General features: G+C 40.8%; 1 protein-coding gene across 1 annotated transcript in view; it reads right to left on the reverse strand.

Moving 5' to 3' along the window:
- Window positions 1-22,434, reverse strand: part of Slc25a17 (solute carrier family 25 member 17) — a 52,479-nt gene that overhangs the window by 20,881 nt on the left and 9,164 nt on the right. The window contains exons 2-4 of the mRNA XM_006979186.4: window positions 15,416-15,476; window positions 9,844-9,910; window positions 7,120-7,271 (exon numbers count right to left, since the gene is read on the reverse strand). Of these exons, the coding sequence (XP_006979248.2) occupies window positions 7,120-7,271; window positions 9,844-9,910; window positions 15,416-15,476 (280 nt within the window). The remainder of the gene's footprint in view (window positions 1-7,119; window positions 7,272-9,843; window positions 9,911-15,415; window positions 15,477-22,434) is intronic.

Genomic DNA, 22,434 nt, shown 5'->3' on the forward strand with positions numbered 1-22,434 from the left:
GATCTAACTGGATCTTTCCTCACGTTGTATGGGGAACATCAATTTCTAGATCCCCTCTATTCTATACTGATGCAAATAAATCAGAAAAGGTAGGTTATAAATCAGGAAAAAATAAGTGGCTCAAAGCCCTTATGATTCAATTAAAAAATCAGAATTATATGCTATTCTCATGGTGTTATTAGATTTTCCAGAACCTCTTAATATAGTTACTGACTCTCAGTATGCAGAAAAAGTTGTTTTACATATTGAAACCACTGAATTTATTCCAGATGATTCAGAATTAACTTTGTTATTTATTCAATTACAAGAAATAATCAGGAATAGAAATCATCCCTTATATATAAAACATTTATCAGATCCTATACAGGCCTACCAGACCCTGAAGCATAAGGTAATGATTAAATAGATCAGCTATTGGTAGGAAATGTGCCAGAAGCCTCAGAATTTCATAAGAAACACCATGTTAATAGAAAAGATTTGAAGAAAGATTTTTCTATCACTTGGTAACAAGCCAAGGAAATGTCCTACTTGTTCTTTGTATAGCCAAATTCCACTACCCACAAGAAGTAACCCAAAGGGTAATCAAAAGAAATGAAATTTGGCAAATGGACACGTTTCCTTTTGTGGCGCTTAGAAAATTAAAATATGTGTAGCATACCATAGATACTTATTCAGGATTTCTTTCCTTCCTTCTTTCTTTCTTTTCTTTTTTTTTCCTTTTCTTTTTCTTTTTTTTTCCTTTTCTTTTTCTTTTCTTTTTTTTTTTTTTTTTGTCTGTTGCTTAGTTTTCATGTATTTGTACAATTTGTAAATTTAGTTATATTGCATAATGGGCAGAGGACACACATTCTGAGATTTCAATTTTCTGTATATATTGAAACTTGTTTTGTGATGTAATCTGTGGACTATCCTGGAGACTGTCCCATTAGGTGATAGAAGAAAGTGCTGTTGGATGCCAACTCCACTTGGTTGACAGTCTAGTTTTAACTCTGATTTCCTTCTACTTATTTAGGATTTCAATGGGCAACTGCTGTGGAACAATCCTTTTCTACACTATGAATATGTATTACTCTCATTGGTTAATAAAAAGCTGACAGGCCGGTAGCTGGGCAGGAAACTAGGTGGGAAAGCCAAACTGAGAATGATGGGAAGGAGGGCAGAGTCCGGAGAGATGCCAGCCAGCCGTCAAGCAAGCAGGACATATTAAAAAAAAAAAAAAAGAGGTAACAAAGCCATGAACCACCTGATAAAACATAAATTAAAAAATGGGTTAATTTAAGTTGTAAGAGCTAGTTAGTAATAAGCCTGAGTTATCAGCTGAGCATTTGCAATTCATATAAGTTTCCGTGTGTTTGTTTGGGATCGGGCAGTCGAGATAGGAAAACTCCACCTACAGGCAACTCCTTTGAGTTCTGAAAAGGTTGATTCACATTTATAAGTTACGGCCCAGCACTTGGGAGGCAGAGGCAGGTGGATTTCAGTGAGTTTGAGGCCAGCCTAGTCTACAAAGTGAGTTCCAAGACAGCCAGGACTGTTGTACAGAGAAAACCTGTCTAGAAAAAAGAAGCCAGGCAGTGGTGGCCACACCTTTAATCCCAGCACTGGGGAGGCAGAACCAGGCAGATCTCTGAGTTTGAGGCTAGCCTGGTCTACAGAGTGAGATCCAGGGCAGGCACCAAAACTACACAGAGAAACCTTGTCTCAAAAAAACAAAAACAAACAAACAAACAACAGCAACAAAAAAGAAGCTATGGCCATCATGGGGATACCTATACAAATTAAGACTGACAATACTCCAGTATATGTCTCTAGTAAAATAAAAACTTTTTTGCATATTACAATACAAAGCATATTACAGATTTACCATATAATCCTACAGAACAAGCAATTATAGAAAGATCTAATCACATTTTAAAAGATAAGCTTAATAAACAGAAAGGGATAATAAAGACCCCCGGAGATCCATTGCACAATGTTTTATTAACTTTAAATTTTTTAAATGCTAATGAGAAAGGAATGACAGCTCTGGAGAGACATTGAATAGAAAAAAACTGAATTGAATCAGCCTATATACTTTAAAGATGTGCTGACCTCAGAATGGAAACCAGGATATGTGTTACATTGGGGAAGAGGTTTTGCTTTTGTTTCCACAGGAGAAGAAAAGTTACAGATACCATCAAGATTGATAAAAATTAGATTCGAACAAGACAGACCTCTTGATTAGGAGAGGCGAAAGTTCATCAAACTACATGGCCATCCGATCTAAAATAACTTATAAGACTAACAAATATCTTTCATTTGCTCAGACATAACCTGCCAAAAAGGGAAACGTCCCAAAGTTAGAGTTGGGGCAGGGTTTTTTGGTTTTTTGTTTGTTTGTTCATTCATTTGTTTTTTGTCTTTCCAGGAGAATAAAAGCAACCAACTGAAGACTCTGAAGACCACTGGACAAATAAGACATCTGAAGAAGAGGACAAAACATCCAGAGAAAATGCAAGAAAAAGAGCAAATTCGCTTAATGGTATAATACATTTCCAACAGAAAAAAATTCATAAATCTTCTCCAATGTTTGTTTCTGCTGTTCTCTAAAAATACATAAGGGCAAATGATCTTTTTGTAGTCCCAACTGAATTAAAATTTAAAGCTAGCTTTGGGGTTGGAGCATGGCTCTCTCTTTCTCTAAACCTAAGCATGCTTGTTAAAGGAAAATCCAAAGTCTGCCTCATGTCAGAAGAGTCACCTAGTATGGGACAGAAGAAAACCAAAATTAAGGGACTATTATATTGCACTAATCTCATATTATTTTGGTTTTATTTCAACTTTTTAAAACTTTTTTTAAGGTTCAAATATCTCAAAATTTATAATATATATATACATATATATATATATATATATATATATATATATATTAAACTTTCTGTCATGATATTAATGATCATATAAGAGTACTAACTAATTCTAGAAATAAGCTTCATGTAGTTTCCTGTACATGATTTTGGGCTTGAGTCTGAAGCAGGTAACAGGGAATTAAGGCTTGTGTACCCCAGATGTATTTAATAGATTATGGTCCTATAACATCTCCGAGATCTGCTGCATATGGCATTTAAAATGTTTTAAGTTTTCTGCAGTGAACTGTGACCATTCCTAACAGCAACCTTTGAAGTCTCCAAAAGGATGATGGGGCCCCATGAATGATGACTCCACCTAGAATGTGGTAATGCCACTAAGCTAACAAAAACCATCCAAATATCACCTTTGGACTACAAACTGCTCAGGACAACTTCAAAGTGGTTTGCTAAAATGGTCCAGTCTGGTAGACTACTCCAGTCAGGATTTCAGATAAGCCCTGTACTTCCCCATCACACTGAGACTGGACAAAAGCTAGCCCTCCCAGGACTTGATCTTTATCTCGAAAAATTTTCAGGGTCCCCTAATGACTACAAGTGGCACCCATATGTGGGACACCCACATCCACATAAGACCTGAGAAAGCTTAAAATAGCTTCTAAACACACAAAAACGGAGCCAAACTTGGCTTCCTACTCTCGTGTCTCCTATCCCCGGCTGCAGTTCAGAGAAGCATTTCCCAGTTGCTGCCTGCAGGCTTTAGCTGCCAGCGTGCTACATGGCAGGTTTGGGGTTTTGCTCATGTAGACAAAAAAGGTTACAAATCCTTAGTAAAGACAGATCCACATGAAACAAACTTCTAAACGGGTTATAATGTGCTTAACAATATACAAAGGCTTGGAAGAGAAAGAGAAAGAGTAGAGACAGTCATAGATTAAAATCTTTAAGAAAGGAATAGATTAAAAAATGTATGATAAGCCATGTAAAGATAGAAAATATACAGAGACTGTGAATTCTGTATGTTACTGTGTTGTCTTTAGATTCGATTGCTAATAAGGAAATGACAGCTCTGGTGATATTTTATCTTTTTTTTTTTTTTTAAATTCAGAGCTGAGGACCAAACCCAGAGCCTTGCAAGCACTCTACCACTGAGCTAAATCCCCAACCCCGTGATATTTTATTTGTATTGAAATGTGTTTTTATTTGTATGTTAATGAATAAAGTTGCCTGGGGGTCAGAGCTAATAGCAAGCTATAGCAGAAGCTGGGCAGTGGTGGTGCATGCCTTTAATCTCAGCACTTGGGAGGCAGAGCCAGGCGTATCTCTGTGTGTTCAAGGATACAGCCAGCATGGAGACACACGCCTTTAATCTCAATACCAACCATGGAAGACCTGGAGGTCTGTACAGACAGGCAGTGATGAGGAGGTCATGTGGTTGGGTTTACAACCAATAAGGCAGAACAGAAAGTCAATAAAAGGACAGACACACAGGAAGTAGGCCTCTTGCTGAGGGGAAGAACAGCAGCAGCAGTGAAGGGTAAGAAAGGGATTTTAGCTCTTAGCTATTGCTCTGACCTCTTGGGCTTTTAACTCTGCAATTGGCTCTGTGTTTCTTATTTAATAAGACTGTTCATCTACAGACAGCTGCTAAGATACATTGGGTTATGAAAACTGCTAAATTAAATCAACCTACGTATTTAAAAAATGTTTTGACGTCAAAATGGAAGTCAAAAGACATGTTACTTTGGGGAAGAGGTTATGCTTTCATTTCCATAGGAAATGAGAGGCTGTAAATTCATTCTAGGTTGATATGATCAGGTTTGATCAAGGAAGACCTCCCCCCCAAATCCTGGCTACAAACATAAAGAAATAAACCTAGAAAAACTACAAAACACGTAATGTATATTTTATCTGCTCAAACATAAAACTGACTTGTACACCACATATTCCATACCTATAATGTATGTTACCTTTAAAAGTTTATGTATTTTTCTGAACAAGGGGCCAAACACCAATAAAAACAGATGGCTCAGGTGATCCAACATTTCAGAATGCCTCTGTTAACAGTTTGTGAGTTCTGCATCCAGAAGAGCTTCAAGGCTGCTGGCTGAGATGATCCAGTCTCACAGACTACTCCAGCCAAGACTTAACCATTATCCTGATGCCAGCACCTCCAGATAACAGGAAGCAGTCTTGAAAAAACAACGTCCACATTTCCAAAAGATAAATTATGGATGTTTGTTATCATTTAAGGGGGGTTGGTTACAAGTTGTTATTGTCATAGTAAAAAAAGAAAAAAAGGCTAAACAAAAGAGTTAAATTCAAAGATCTCTTTCTAAAGGAAAAAGAGGGGAATATGATATAGAAATAATGAGATAAAAGGGTAGATTATTGAATCTACTTTAATAAAAAAAAAAAACAACTATTAATCTCAAAATATTTTACATTGGTATGGGTTTTGGTTTATTGATGTAAATTTAAAGTTAATTTTGTTAAACTGTATGTATGTTTCTACTCTTCTTTAGGGTATTGTGTTTATACAGCTCATTTAAAAATGTAATATATAATTAAGAAATACAAATTAATAGTCACCTATAATAGTCAAACTTATAGTCATGTTAGGTATGTTTTCAAGGTCATACACAGATGTATTTAGATGAATAGGTCTTCAAACACTTCAAAGACCTACAGAATATGTCATTTTAAATGTTTTAATAACATAAGACTTTTCTTGACTGTGAGACATGTCTGCTCCTGGCAGCACCAATTTACTTCAGAAAAGAAAATGGGCATTGAAGAAACTCTATTTAGAGTTTGCCTTCTTTATGGCAAAAGCTAGCCATCTGGGAAAAGAAACTGCCCTGGCCTCAATTGCTGACAGTATACTGTCCAAACTGGACCAGCAGGATGCAAAAAAAAAAAAAAAAAAAAAAAAAAATCGACTGCCAAACTTTGCCAGACAAGGAAGGACAGTCTGTGAAAATTCCCTGCTTCTCAAAAATGCCTGTCAGATATACTAGGCCTGTAGGCCAAAAATGGATGCCCCAACATTACAGAAGAACCTTGGGTGACAGTTCAGACAGCCAGATATCCTGTTGTTAAGGTAACACTTCACCCTCTGGGGTCTTTGATGGAGTTGAAGACTAAATAATAGTCATAGTTAACATCTTCCTTAGTTATGATAAAAGGTAAATTGGGTATAAAACTTTAGAATTACAAAGATAAGATAAATAACATTTTCTCTAATTTTGCCAAATACAAATGGACTGGATATTGTAACTGTAATTCTTACATGATAACTGTTTGTGCTATAATTTTACTATGTTAAAGTTAAAACCTTTCTTTCTAATTAGACAAAAAGGGGCGCATGCTGTGGAACAATCTTTGTACACTGTAAATATGTATTGCTCTAATTGTTAATAAAAAGCTGATTGGCCAATAGCTAGGCAGGATTTTGGGGGCAGAGAGAATGCTAGGAAGAAGGGCAGGGTGAGAGGAGCCACCAGCCAGATAGAAAGGAAGCAGGACATGCAGGAGAGGTAAAAGCCATGGGCAGCAGGTGGATTAATAGAAATGGGTTAATTTAAGTTGTAAGAGCTGGCTAGAGACAAGCCTAACCTATCACCCAAGCATTTATAATTAATAATAATAAGTCTCTGCCAAGACACAGAGAAACTCTGCCAACACATTTGAGAGGAGTTCCCAAAGAGTTATCCACCCCCATGTTCAAGAAGCACTATTCACAACAGCAGATGAAAAGATACACACAATGTGATGTATTCCTACAACAGAATATTATCTAGATACAATAGGGAAACATATGCAAATGCTACAATATGGGTGAACCTTGGGGATACCACTAAGTGAAATTAGCCCATCACTAAAGACAAATACCGTATGACCTCACTTATATGCAGCATCAAATGTAGTCAAATCTTTAAAGGCAGAAAGTAGAATGAATGATGGCTACCAGGTGCTGAGGAAGGAGAGATGGGGAATTTACTTCGGGGTATGAGGTTTGTAAAATGAACATCAGTTCATTCTGGTGTCAGTTTTAAAATGCAAACATACTTCACATGACTAACTTACCTTAAAATGGTTACACTGGCAAATTTTATGCCATGTAATTTTATCACATTAAGAAAACACGTCAGAAAAACTGGCCATATTCCCTACAGCACTACTGGGTGCTAAAAGAATCTCTTAGAGGATATATGAAGCACAGATCAATATTAAAATATAAAAATATTTTATACCCAGAAAACCTTGTTACCTGCAACAAATCCAACCACCAGATCTTTTCCTGTAGAAGAACGTTGACCTTTGACCCATATTGCTTTAAGGCTATTAAAAGTGTAGAAATAGACAAAATTGGAGCAGCAGAGACTGGAAATAACTGGAAACCACCCTCGGTATGGTGCCAGACTATGGAAAAAACACAATAAGCAAAGTAAAGGTCATGGACAAAAGCCATAGGAAATTGCCGGAGAAGCTTGTCAAGGTTCGAATGTAAACCGATCCCCAATAGGCTCACATATCTGAATGCCTGGTGCCAATCCCTCTCCCTGGAACGTCTACAAGAGGCAGAGCCTTGCAAGAGGGACTAGTCACTGGGGACAGGCCTTGAGGTTTGACAGCCCAGTCCCACTTCCTGTGGAGGCAATGTGATCAGCTGGCATGCCTGCCCTATTGTGATGGACTATAAAACTGTCTTCACTTGTAAGTCAGAATAAACTCTCCTTCCCTTAACTTGGTTCTAGTTAGGCACTTGGTCACAGAATTGAGAAAAGTAACTAATATGAAGCCCAGGAAGTCTGGTCTACACAGACAGTCTCAAGGTTTGAGAAGAGCGCATCTGCAGGACCTTAAGAGGTTCTCTCCATGGGGGCTCAGAGCTGCAGGAAAGAGACATGGTCACACAGGAAGCAGCCAAATCACATGTCAGAAAGCATGTGGACAATGTGAGGCCAGAGAAAGATGGGGAGGGGAGAGCAAGAGAGAGAGAAAGAGGGGGGGAAAGGAAAGAGAAGGGAAAACAGAGAGAGAAGGAGAGGAGAGGAAAGGAGAGGGGAGGGGAGTGGAGGGCAGGGGAGAGGAAAAGAGAAGAGAAGAGAGGAAGAGAGGGGGGAGAGGAGAGAGAGGGAAGAAGGGAGAAAGAGGGAGGGAGAGGGAGAGAAGGAGTGGGAGAGGAGGGAAGGAGGGAGGGAAATGTTTCATCATGCTGTCCAGCCTGACCCTGAACTCCTGTCTTAAGCAATTCTTCCCCAGCCTCCTGTAGAGCAAGAACTACAGGCATGCACCATTGTGCTACCTAGGCACTCATTATTCTTACCAAGAATGAAAACCCAATCTAACCATGAGGCAAATGTAAAACAAGAATTAAAACTCACATCTTTAATCTCAGCACTACGGAGGCAGAGGTAGGTGGATCTCTGTGAGTTCAAGGTCAATATAGTAAGTTCCAGACCTGCCAGGGCTACACAGACTCTATCTCAAGGGGGAAAAAATTGAAAATGGAGGGGAAAATATATTATTTTAAAGTATCATTGGCATAGAGGTTAAAATGTTTTGATGCATGTAACTGATATTTAAATAACTGAAAAAACTGTGTGTGATATGCAAGTGTGTGATAGAAGCATTGGGAGGGCAAGTGTGAGCATAATTGGTAACAGAGTAGAAAAATGGTCAATAAAAATTTAAAGCTGTTCGAGGCCAGCCTGGTCTACAGAGTGAGTTCCAGGAAAGGCATGTAAAACTACACGGAGAAATCCTGTCTTTGAAAACAAAACAAAACAAAAACAAAAAAAGTAAATCGTACAGTGGTACTCTTTGTACCAATTTTAGTTTTGAAATTGTTTGCAACTCTGAAATTATTTCAAAATACAAATTCAAAGAAATTAAAAAAAATAATGCAATCTGTCTGGATGCAACTGATAGGAATGAACTGAGAGAGAGTATTTGTGTGTCTTGTGTGGTTTGTGCATGTCTTGTATGGTGTATATGTGTGCATCTTATGTGAGATGTGTGTGTGTGTATTGTGTACCCTAATAAAATTTGCCTGAAGATCAGAGAACAGAACAAGCCACTAGATTAAACACAGATGCCAGGCAGTGGTGGCACACACCTTTAATCCAAGCACTCAGGACAAAGCCACCCTGGACTACATGAGATTGACTCAGTCTAGGAGAGAAACACAGCCAGGCAAAAGACAAACATCTTTAATGCCAGCACTTGAGATCTCACACCTTTAATCCCAGTATGTGGGAAGTCACACGACTTCAATCCCAGCAATAGGAAGTAAGTAATATGGTGGGTGGAGAAAGGTATATAAGGCGTGAGGAAACAGGAACTAAAGCCTTTTCGGCTGAGGAAGCTCATTTGGCTAGGGGCCTATTGGCTGAGGCTTTTCAGGCTGAGGACTTGGTGAGGTAAGAGGTGGTGGCTATGGCTTGTTCCTTTGTCTCTCTGATCTTCAGGCAAATTTTATTAGGGTACACAATATAACACTGTGTGTGTGTGTGTGTGTGTGTGTGTGTGTGTGTGTGTGTAATGTGAATCGTATGTGCTGTGTGATGTGTGCTACTGGCATTTAAACTAGGCCCCATAAAGACTAGGCAAACATAGTGAGCTAAATCCTCCACTCCTAAGCAACAATACCGTTGTTTTGTTATACATTAAATTTCCTAAAAGGCTCCATAATCAAAAAATCAAATGCTGGGGGCTAGGGATGACTCAGCAGCTAAGGGCATTTGTTATTCTTGCAGAGGACCTGGGTTTGGTTCCCAGCATGCAAGCAAAACATTCATACACAGAAATAAATCTAAAAATAAGGATCAAATAACTAACAGATCTGTAAGGAATTACAAACAGATATGCCTCTATATGTCAGGCAATTACAAACTCTCAATACTATAAGCCTATAAGCAGGGACTTCTGAGTCCTGGCATGTGAGTCTCCTAAGAAGCCAGTCTAAGAGAGTTGTGAAATGGGTACTCACAGGCCTTCTTCCTTAATAATCTCCAGGAGCACTGCATGCGTAGTTTTTGACTTTCTTTTCTCATCAACTGTAAGAATGAAGAGAATCATTATTTCTAGCATCAGCCAAGTTTCACTAAAATGTCATAACTCCACTTGCACAAAATCTCACTTGCCTCAGATCCTCCAGTGTGTCTGGCCATGGCTTACTTCCCCAGAGTAAATTCCTTGGGTTTCATCTGTTATTTATATTATTTATATTTTTAATTTAAACCCTCATTCCACAGTAAAGCAGAAATGCTATTTCTGGGGTTATTATAGTGCTCTTCCTTCCTTCCTTTTTTTTTTTTTTTTTTTTGAGACAAGTTTTCTCTGTGTAGCCTTGGCTGTCCTGGAACTTACTTTGTAGACCAGACTGGCCTCGAACTCAGAGACCCACCTGCCCCTGCCTCCTGATTGCTGGGATTAAAGGCATGTGCCACCACCACCTGGCTCCAGTGCTCTTTCTTAAAATATTTACTTTATTTTAAATTATATGTATGTGTGCCTTTGTATTAGTGTGTGCACATGAGTGCAGGTGCCCTTGGAAGCCAGAAAAGGTTGTAGGATCTCCTGGAATTGGAGTCACTAGGAACTGAACTTGGGTCCTATGAAAGAGCAGTACATGTTCTTAAACACTAAGCCATTTCTCTAGCTCTACACAGTCTCCATCTGTCCTTCTTTCCCTTTTTCCTTCCCTCCCTTTCTACGTATGTGTGCCTCTGTGACTTTATGTGTACCACATGTACACAGGGAACCTTGGAGGACAGAGGGCATCAGAGCCCCTGGATCCTGGAGACACAGGCAACTATAAACCTCATAATGTGGGTGCTGGGAACCAAATTTGGATCCTCTGGAAAATCAGTAAATGCTCTTAGCTGTTGAGTCAGCTCTCCAGCGCCATATAGTGCTCTTTTTAAAACATGCATGTTCTCACTTTTATTCCCACACCTTATAAAACAGGAAATAGATTGCCTTCTCTTTTTTTTCCAAAAAGATTTACTGTGGATCTCTGTGAGTTTTAGGCCAGCCTGGTCTACAAAGTGAGTTCCAGGAAAGGCACAAAGCTACACAGAGAAACCCTATCTTGAAAAACCAAAAAAAAAAAAAAGATTTATTTTACTTTCTATGTATGAGTATTTTACCTGCATATATATGTGCACTACATGTGTGCCTGGTGCCCAGGGAAGTCAGAAGAGAGTGTTGGATAAACTAGAACTGGAGTTACAAATGTTTGTGAACCACCATAAGGGTTCTGGGAATTGAACCCAGGTCCTTTGCTAGAGCTACAAATGCTCTTAATTTTAACCTCTGAGCCATCTCTCCAGCCCCTACTCTCTTCCTTTTATAAAAAAAGGCCAGGAAAACAAAAGCAAAGTCAGGATTAAAACTCAAGTTTCAAGCCAGGTGGTGGTGGTGCACACCTTTAATCCCAGCAGAGCCAGGAGCATCTCTATTAGTTCAAGGCCAGCCTGGTCTACAGAGTGAGATCCAGGACAGGCACCAAAACTACACAGAGAAAACCAAAAAAACCAAACCAAAAAACCAAAAAAGAAAACAAAACAAAAATCAAAAACAAACAAAAAACCCCTCAAGTTTCAAGAGTTCTGGCTTTGTGTTACTTCTCAACCTTAAAAAAAAAAAAAAAAAAAAAATCCCAGAAGGACAACATTCTCATTTTTGTGCATTATCTCTGAAACTAATATCCACTTCAATTAACTTCAAATTTCCTGCCCATACTAGAAAATTAATCTGAAAACATAAAAATGTGGAAATGAACCAATTTCCTCAAAATTAAAATTGGTACCAGTATATCTTATGAAATGGCAAGTTAGTCAGCCCCTAATAAAAGCAATCTGGCATTTACTCAAAATCACACATACATTTACCCTTGATTCAGAAGAAATCCCATAAAATTTACAGAAACAAAATGGCCTATGAACAAATCTATTCTTACATCACATTTGCAAGAACAAAATAACAAAAAAAACAGAACAACCCAAGAATTCTTCCACAACAGGGCAGGGGCATACAGGTTATGGTGCATCCACACCAGACTACCTGACACATGGAAGACTGGATGAAGAGAAATACACTGCCAGGCTCAAGATGGGAAGTCTGGAGGGCTGGAGAGACGAGTCAGCAGTTAAGAGCACTGGGTTCCTGGGTTCAATTCCCAGCAACCATGGTGGCTCACAACTGTCTGTAACTCCAGTGCTACTTTTTATGGTCTCTGTGGACACCAGGCATGCATGTGGTACACAGATACACATTGGGCAAAACACCCATATACATCAAATAAAACCTAAAAAGTAAATTGTCGAAATGCATGATCTGGAACAAAGTATGCTTTCTGTGTGAGTAAGGTGGAAAATTCAGAACCTACATTACTTGCTTGTTATTCCATAGAGTCTGAAAACCAGGAAAAGCTGGCTGACACTGTCTCAGGCTTCACCCCTATACACACTGTACTCTAGACTCTGCAAACATTCTTTTTGCTTTGCTCTGCCTCTCTCATTCTCTCTTCCTTCCTCCCTCTCTAAAACAAGGTCTCAGTACAGCTCCTGTGACTGCAGGTATGTACACAGATCCCACCCTACGCCTGCCACTCTGAAGGATGTCCAAATCAAGAAATCTTGGGGCTGGAGAGATGGCTCGGCAGTTCAGAGCTTGTACTGCTCTTGTAGAGGACCTGGGCATGATTCTCAGCATGTAAGGTGATTCACAACCACATGTAACTCCAGGGATTCCAACAGGTCTGGCTTCTGAGGCCATCTGCACTCATGTGCACATATCCCCAGATGCACAGAATACATATAATTAAAAACTAAGACACACACACACACACACACACTGAAGACACCAAAGAAACAACCCAAAGTCAGTGTTAACTGCAGTGAAGAGGGGTGAAGAGGAAGTGGAGGTTTCCCTGTACAGCACTCCTTCCTATGTGTTTTACTTTGTGAATTATGTAACTACTACCTAAAAATTCTAACTGCAAGCAGTAGTCACAAAATGTTTAACCTCTGAGCTAGTTTTCAAACTCTCTTTATGCAAGTTGTGGCATCAGTTTATAATTTCAAGTTGAGACAGGTGTGTTGGCGCACGCCTTTAATCCCAGCATTTGGGAGGGAGAGGCAGGTGGATCAGTTCAAGACCAGCCTCATCTACATAATGAGTTCCAGGATAGCCAGAGCTACACAGAGAAACCTTGTCTCAAAAAAACAAAATGATGATGATAATAATAATAACAACAACAACCAAAGGATAATAACCATAGCAACAACAATAATAATACTAATAATTTCAAGTTTGAAAAAAAAAATAGGAGAAAGAATTACAGCAAAGTGCAAAATCCTGTAGTGCTAGAGACAGGTTAGGAGCACATGTCTAGACTAGCAAGGACAGCAGGTGTATGTTTCCACTGTTTCCCAGTCTTCTTCCTCTTTTTAGAAAGTCTCATTCCTTTAAAAATGTCCAGTTTAAGCCTCAAAAGTCATCCTGGAAACAGAGCTCAGGGGTAGAGCACTTGCCTAGCACAGGTAAGACCTGAGTCTGACCATCTACTGTAAAACAAAAGCCATGGGGTGTTAGACCAGGCTGGACTCCAACTCAGATCCACCTGCCTCTGCTTCCTGAGTGCTGGGATTAAAGGTGTGTGCCATCACTGCCAGACAGGGGCTGACTCTCTTAAGACATCTTTGTTTCCAAGGTCAATCCTGCTTGAAACGTGCTTGGCAGGTGTGTGAGTGCAGTCCGGATTTTACTGCCCCCTCATCCATCAGGCAGCACACTGCCCTAATGCAGACATCTATTACAGGTACAGCATATTGAAAGTACATTTCCCACCTGCCTTTGAAACTTTTTTTTTTTTTTTTAAATAACTGCTAAGAAAAAAAACAACTTTTTCAAGTGTGGGCTTGCTATATGGTAAAATCAGTGACACGGCTGAACAGTCCAATTAAAAAAAATGGGCTAAAGAGCTAAACAGAGAATTCACAAAACAAGAACTACAAATGGCTGAAAGACATTTAAAGAAATGCTCAACATCCTTAATCATCAGAGAAATGCAAATCAAAACGACTCTGAGATACCACCTTACACCTGTCAGAATGGCTATGATCAAAAACACCAATGACAACCAATGTTGGAGAGGATGTGGAGCAAAGGGAACACTCCTCCACTGTTGGTGGGAATGTAAACTTGTACAACCACTGTGGAAATCAGTATGGCGATTTCTCAGAAAATTAGGAATCGAACTACCTCAAGACCCAGCCATCCCACTCTTGGGCATCTACCCAAGGAATGCTGATTTATACCATAAAGATACATGCTCAGCTATGTTCATAGCAGCACTATTTGTAATAGCCAGAACCTGGAAACAACCTAGATGCCCATCAACGGAAGAATGGATGAAAAAAATGTGGTACATATACACAATGGAGTACTACTCAGCAGAGAAAAACAATGAAAGCATGAAATTTGCAGGCAAATGGATGGAACTAGAAAAAATCATCCTGAGTGAGGTAACCCAAACCCAGAAAGACAGTTATGGTATGTACTCACTCATTGGTGGATTCTAGATATAAAATAAAGAACAATCAGACCACAACCCATAAAAAAATAAATAAATAAATAAATAAATAAATAAATAAATCCTCAAACAATGACAAAAAAAAAATCAGTGACACGGATTTCAGAAGGGAGGTGTCTTGGTGTACTGGCATGAGTAAATGAGCTGTATGTAATCATTTTAGTGTGAGGAAATTCTCCTGCCCCGGGGTCCCCTGGACTTAACCCTTCAGGCCAGCCTTTTCTGTTGTAAAAGACTGCAAAGCCTTGGTATTGAAGAATGTTTCTTTCTATTTTTAATAATTTATTTATTTTATGTGCATTGGTGTTTTGCCTGCACATATGTCTGTATGGGTGTATCAGATCCCCTGGAACTGGAGTTACAGACAGTTGTGAGCTGTCATGTGGGTGCTGGGAACTGAACTCAGAACCTCTGGAAGAACAGCCAGTGCTCTTAACTGCTGAGCCATCTCTCCAGCCCAGAAGAATATGTTTCTTAAGTAGTCATAAGTCAGTTTATAATAGAAACTGTTCCTGTACACTTAATATTCAGGCTTTTCTGACTGCACATCTGATAACTCCCACTGTGGAATTTTCTACAGGTGACTGACTCTCTTTTTCCGTTAACAATACTGGAGGGAGGACACACCCAGTGGCCGAGCACTAGACTAGCTGCTTGCACAAAGCTCTAGGTTCAGCCCCTAGCACAGAAAGAGAAGTGGGGGAGGGATCCAATATTTAAGTCAGGTGCAGTGGTGTATACTTATAATGCACAAACTTTAGAGGTGGAGGCAAGAGGATGAGTTCATGCTTAGGCTCTAGAGTGAGTTTGAAGCCAGCACGGGTTATCTATAACCCTGTCACAAAACAAGCAAGCAGAAGACAGTGGTTATGCAAACAGAGTATTCTTATCTTGGTGCAGTATGTACTGGAGAATGTCTGAGTCCCAACGTCAGAAGACCAGGAGTGTGATCAGTACTTACCCTGAAGTCGGAGTCTGGCGGTATCCAAGGGAAAGAACACTGTCATGGCAGTCACACTTCCCTGCAGAGTTGAAAAAGGACTTTAGCCATTACACTAACTTACACACGGGCCACAACTTAAAAAAAAAAAAAAAAAAAAATGTGGCTTTTAAATTTTTTCATTTATTTTACATGTATAGGTGTTTTATTTGCATGTAGGTCTGTGCATTACTTGCATGCATGGTGCACAGTGGAGGCTAGAAGAAAATGTCAGGTTCCCCAGGTCTGGAGTTCAGATGATTATGAGGTGCCATGTGGCTGATGGGAATTGAACTCAGGTCCTCTGCAACAGTAGCCAGTGTTCTTAACCACTGAGCCATCTCTCTAGCCTCAGACTGCACCTTTTAAATGATCCAAACCTCATTAGTACAGTTAAATTAAATTCTTACCAAATAAACGCAGTACTTTAATCTATTGGGATTATGAATAATCAGACTTCTATTATTAGATAGTTAAAAAGGAGAATTTAATTTTCCAGAAGAAATTTCTTCTGTTTCTCTGATATTGAAAAAGAAACAAAAATATAGCACATTTGAAGACAACAGATAAACAGAATTTTGGTTTTTTTCCCTCAGGTCAGTTGCTACTATAAGCCCTCTGATACTGTCCAAAATCAAAATAGTCAATAATTTAAAAATATATTCTAAGCCAGGCATAGTGGCACACATCTTTAATTCCAAAATTCAGAAGGTAGAGACAGGTAGATCTCTACGAGTTCAAGACCAGCATGGTTTACACAGCAAGTTCCAGAACAGCCAAGGCTACATGGCAAGACCCTGTCCTAAAGACTAATGAGTGTGTGTGTGTGTGTGTGTGTGTGTGTGTGTGTGTATGTATTTATGCATGCATGTGGAGAACAAAGGTTGAAGTAGGGTTTCTTCCTAGTGGCTGTCCTAACTCCTACTACCTGTAAAAATGTCACATTTATGTAGTTTATTAATCAGCTGACCTTAAAACAGCTGATTCTATTCCCAGCGCTAAAAAAAAAAGCAAAACAGAAGAGTAAGTGGGAGCGAGCAACACAGGGTGAGAAGAAGGACTGGTACTGCTAACTTCAGTCAAGGATGGTGGGCAGCTTCTGGTAAGTGGTCAAAGTCAGGAACTTGTTTTTACCCTCGAGTCTTCAAAAAGGAACACAGCTCTTCTAATGTCTTGATTGATCTCAGTAAACCTGCACTAGCCTAACTCACAGATGATAAACAGGTGTGGTTTTAAGCCCCTAAGCATGGTACCATTTGTTACAGCAGCAACAGAGAACAGATACAACAGGATGGTGGGGACAAATCCTGGGATGTAGGTGGACTTTTCTGTCCGCCAGCCAGTTCCCAAATAACCACGTAGAGACTTAATTATAAATGCTCAGCTGATAGCTCAGGCTGGTTGCTAGCTAACTCTTAAATTTTAAATTAACCCATATTTCATATCTTCCATGTGATTTTCCTCTCAGTAGTGTGTGTCAATTGCTCATTCCTTCTCATGGATGAGTAAGTTCTATCATGTGTATGTACACTACACTCATGTTTCAGTGATCTTATCTACCACATGAAACCCATATTTCTGCCACATGGCGGTACCTTCTTTCAACATGGCACGTTCACCTTGCTTCTCTTTGTGTCTGCTTGTGACTCCTCAGACTTTGTCCTTCTTCCCAGCATTCTCTCTGCCCCAAAAATCCTGCCTAGCTATCAGCCAATCAGCTTTTTATTAACAATGAGAGCAACACATTTTCATAGTGTTCAGCAAGATTATTCCACAGCACTGGGAAGTAGAGGGAGCCCTGGGGTGCCTTTCAGGTTGACGAGTTGAACATCATAACAACAGCAACCAGGGAATACCTGAATATGGGCTTCTAGACTTCCCTAAGGTAACTTGGGATATGGAAGTGGCACAGAAAGTTAGCCTGCCAGAGTCCCAGCCTTACTTGTCATAATCCCTGTGGGCCAGCAGCAGTAAATGAATAGGAACCCAAAGCTCACATGTTTTACTCCAGTAAAGGAGAGGATGTGTGCGCGCGCGCACACACACACACACACACACACACACACACACACACACACACACACAAAAGATTCCCTCTATCCTTTGGGTTTTTTGGGGGGGTCTTGTTTGTTTGTTTGTTTTGAGACAGGGTTTCTCTGTGTAGTTTTGTTGCCCTGGATCTTGCTTTGTAGACCAGGCTGGCCTCGAACTCACAGAGATCTGCCAGCCTCTGCCTTGCAAGTGCTGGGATTAAAGGTATGTGCTACCCCCTATTCTTTGTTAGAAACATGAATGTGAGGCTTGAAACTTGAGATGTGGGTTTCTAATTATAGCAATACAGTGTCTTAGACAATGTGCTGCCCAATACCCAGAAATGTTGAATAAAATATAACAAACACCCTTCTCCTGCTTATCTCAATAGACTAGAAAGTTAAAAAACAACCCTGGAGAGCTACAGATTAGACAGCCACAGGGTTAAGCAGGTTCTTCTACTTTAAGTCTTCAGGAACTTTTTTATTTTGCTTTGTTTTGTTTTTGAGATAGGATTTTTCTGTGTAGTCCTGCCTGTCCTGGAACTCTCAGTAGAGTAGGCTGGCCTTGAACTTAGGGATCCACCTGCCTCTGCCACCTCCCGAGTGCAGGAATTAAACCATCACCAGTTATTGTTTTGCTTTTGAATTGAGGTAAAATTCATATAGTCTAAAACTAGCCATTCTGGAATACATATTCAGGCCTGAGGCTGTAGCTCAGCTGGCAGTGTGCCTGCCTGAAAGGCACAAAACCCTGGACTTGACTTGTCAGTTCCACATAACCTGGGCATGGTGCACGGTTATGCTCAGTACTTGGCAGAGGCAGGAGAGAAGTTCAAGATCATCTTTAACCATTTAGGAAGCTCAAAGCCAGCCTAGAACATGAGACTATATTTCAAAACAAAAGTAAAACCAAAGAATACAATTCATATGCAAGTACTCTCCATTTTCCCCTCTACTCAGTCTCTGGCTGCCACAAATATGTTTTCCGTCTACTGACACACACATTCTGTGTAATTCCTATAAGAAGAATCATGTAACCCAAACTCATTTCTTTTCCCACACTCAGGAGTGTCAACTGCTCATTCCTCATGGATGGGTAAATTTCATCATGTGTATGTACACTACACTCATGTTTCAGCATAAGACAGAGGCAGTGGCTGGGCGTGGTAGTGCATGCCTTTAAATTACAGCACTCAAGAGGCAGAAGCAGGCAGATCTCTGAGTTTGAGGCCAGCCTGGTCTACAGAGAGGGTTCCAAGATAGCCAGGGCTACACCAAAAAAAAAAAAAAAGACAGAAGCAGTAATGGTACAACATTCTCAATGTACTAAATAACACTGAAGCGCACGTTTTAAAATTAACATTGTTATGTGCACTACACCTCAATTACAAAATTAGTCCCGTCAGCCTGACATAATAGGAACTGCCATCCTGTCCATTTTACAGATAGGAAACCAGCTAGAGAGGGTTAGCAGTTTCCCTACCTAGCAAGATCAGAACTCAAATCTGGCAGCCTCTTCAAAGTTCACACTTAACCACTACTGCATCTAAATTTGGGACACAGGTATTTTACACACTGGGGACCTGCCGTACTTGTTTCTTCATCAAGCAAACACAGAGGGCTGTTTTTCACATGCACTGTTAACCTGCAACAAAATATTTATTTTATATGCACGCCTTAGACCGAGTTACGCAAACACATGGTTTCCAGAATCTGAATTAAATTCCTCTAAATACGTTCATCTTTTCCTGAGAACAATTTGTTCACTTGCACAAAACGAGAAGACGCAGAGAGAGCAGCCCTGATGCGCCATGCTGCTGTGCCAGACAGACATAAAATAAACCTACCGAGCCCACAGGATTCTAGCTATCTGAGTGGGAGTGCTACTGCAGACAATAATTACAATTTACAAGAATCTATTTCTAGAGAAATCTATTTCAGAGACCGCATTCTTCCGCCCAAACCGTTTTGAATTACAACATTCTGCGTTGGGGGAACAGTAAATTCCTATACTGCATTGGCACTTGAAGCCTGGAGGCCCCTTCACGGAGGGCGAGGAGCCTGGGGCCAGCAGCCAGGGTCAGCCCAAAGGCAGAGCGGCAGAAGCAGGATGGAAGCACTCTTGCTCCTCAAGCCCTGTTCACAGTCAAAGAGCACACTCCTGGCCAAACACACAGACAACTTCCCTTTATTTTTTTAAAGCATTTCATTTATTTATTGTGTGTGGCACATGCATGGAGGTCAGAGGACAACTAATTTGAGGGAGCTGGTTTTTCCTTACACTAGAATGGAACACAGGTCATCAGGCAGACATTAAGTGCTTTTCCCCACTCTGCCATTCCGTCAGCCCTTTTTTTCCTTTTCTATTTGTCAGTCTGTGAGTATATGCAACATGTGTGTGGGTGCCCACCAAGCCCCCAGGGCTGGAGCTGTAGGTGGTTGTGAGCTGCTCAGTGTGGGTTCTGGGAACCAAACTCTGGTCCTCTGGAAGAGCAGCAAACGTTCTTAACCACTGAGCCATCTCCCCAGCCTCACACATATGACTTACTTTCATTTGTTTATTTTTTTAGACAAGGTCTCATTATGTAGCTCTTGGCTGGTCTGGAATTCTCTATGTAGACCAGGCTAGCCTTGAACTCAGTGATTTTGATCTGCCAGTCTGTGCCTCCTGAATGCCGGGATCACAGGTGTGTGACACTGCACCCAGCTCTTTCTTTTTTCGGGGTTAGTCTTTTGGGTTTGTTTGTTTTTGTTTTGATCCACCTGCCCTGCTTCTGCTCCACAGTGCTGGGATTTAGCTGTGACTAGAAATGGGGACGGGAGGGAATTAAAAAGGGCTTCCATTTCCCAAATCATACACCAATACAATTCGTTCAAGACAATTTGTTCTAACCCTGTCTTAAAGAAAAAAAAAACTGTCTTATATGTAGGGTGTTTTGCCTGAATGTATATCTGTCTACCTCATACATGCCTTGTGCCTGTAGAAGCCAGAAGAGGGTTCTGATCCCCTGGAACTGGAGTTACAGGTGGTTTTGAGCTGCCATGTGGGTGATAGGAATTGAACCCTGGTCCTCTGGCAGAGCAGCCGGTGTTCTTAACGACTGAACCATTTCTCCATCTCTCTCACTTTTTTTTTAGACTGACTGGCCTGATCTCTCTGTGTAGCTGAGGATGACCTTGAACTCCTGATCTTCCTGCACCCATTCTTTTGGTGCTGGGATGTTTATACAGTTTATATAAGGTTGAGGATCCAACCTAGAACTTTATGTATGCTAGGCTGGTGTGGACCCGCATAGCAACCATTGCTGCTTGACAAAGTTCCAGCATTCCGACTTTTCGAATCACAATTCTCCAGCACCCTTTTACTTCCATTTTTAATGATTCTCACTATTATGCCTTTCCCTTTGGGAATTTTGTTGTTGTTTTGTTTTGTTTTCAGAGACAATCCATTTGAGAAATTTTGTGTGGGCTTTGGTAAAGGATGAAAATGTGTACAATTATAGCCTCTCTAAACAAAAATCATTCTTTGGAAAAAAAAGTCCACCACCTTGGAACCAGGAATCCCATTGTGCCTAATTACACCAAGAACAGGAAAGTTAGAGATTTACTAGACACACCTGATCCGAAGAATGAAATGCCTACAATCCAGATCCAGAGTCTGAGGCCATTAAGGACAAGAGTTCAGTTAATAAGTATAGAGAAATCAGAATGGTACAGAATAATGGGAAAAGAGTAAGACTTCAGGATCTTCCCCTTTGGTAGCATAAGAGAGAAACAGGCCCATATAGTAAGACTGAGGGACACAATTAGGGAACAGCTCAGTGCCTATCACCTTAGGAATGAAAACTGATCTTAAAATGTAGTATGGTGTCTGCTCTTCAGAAGTCCTTTTCCCAAGATCAGGCATTTGGATAAGGGCCTCCATTCCCTCAGGGGCTTGAGGAAATCTCCTGCTTGCTAAAGCAGTCACTCTCCTTATCTCTGGCAAGAGGAACTTGTGGCCCTTCCATTAACATATGACAGGTGTCTACTGTCAAGGTCAATGCTAGATTCCTCAACCCCAGATCTCAAGCCACAGCCCAGGTCACATGCCCCCCTTCTCCCATTTATTCCTTTCTACAACTCTAGGGTATAAAATGTAGATTCTCTTTTCAAAAACCACTGCTGAGCCGGGTGGTGGTGGTGGTGGTGGTGGTGGTGGTGGCGGCGGCGGCGGCGGCGGCGGCGGCGGCGGCGGCGGCGCACGCCTTTAATTCCAGCAGTCGGGAGGCAGAGCCAGATCTCTGTGAGTTTGAGGCCAGCCTGGTCTACAGAGCGAGATCCAAGACAGATACCAAAACTACCTGTCTGGGGCGGGGCGGGGGGGGGGGGGGACTGGGATGACCACCGCTGGCAGACATCCTGATTCACCCCTCAGAACACATTTCCCCCCCACGCCCCCATCTTCTTTGGGACCTGAACCCCACCTGAAGCAGGTCTTTGGCAATGGACAGTCACTCTCCCACCTGAGCCACATCCCTAAGCTCTCATTTTTCAAAAAAGTATTTACAGTTAGGCATAGTGGTGCATACTTGTAGTCCCAGGGTTAATATGCTGATCCACCCCTTGAAAGCCCACCCCTTGGCAACGCCCTGAGTCCTGACATAAAAACCTCAAAGGAAAACCTCCTCCCCTTCTTCTCTCTTCTGTCTTTCTGTTTCCTATCATCTCTTTCCTTCATCTCTCTATTATAATAAACTCTCCACATGGATGCAGCGTCAGGGTTGTGAATTACTGGCCACCGCCACCATGCCCACATGGTGTGCATCTGCCCATCCCGCAGCTGTATCTGCCCAGCATGCTTCCTTGCATGTGTGGGATACCCTCAGGAGTCCCCCTGAGCAATAATTCTTAACACCCATCACTCTGGAGTCAGAGGTAGAAGGATCATGAATTTGAGGCTACCCTGCACACTTAACAACAAGGCCC

The sequence above is a fragment of the Peromyscus maniculatus genome, chromosome 20, assembly GCF_049852395.1.
Source record: "Peromyscus maniculatus bairdii isolate BWxNUB_F1_BW_parent chromosome 20, HU_Pman_BW_mat_3.1, whole genome shotgun sequence".
Classification (NCBI taxonomy): domain Eukaryota; kingdom Metazoa; phylum Chordata; class Mammalia; order Rodentia; family Cricetidae; genus Peromyscus; species Peromyscus maniculatus.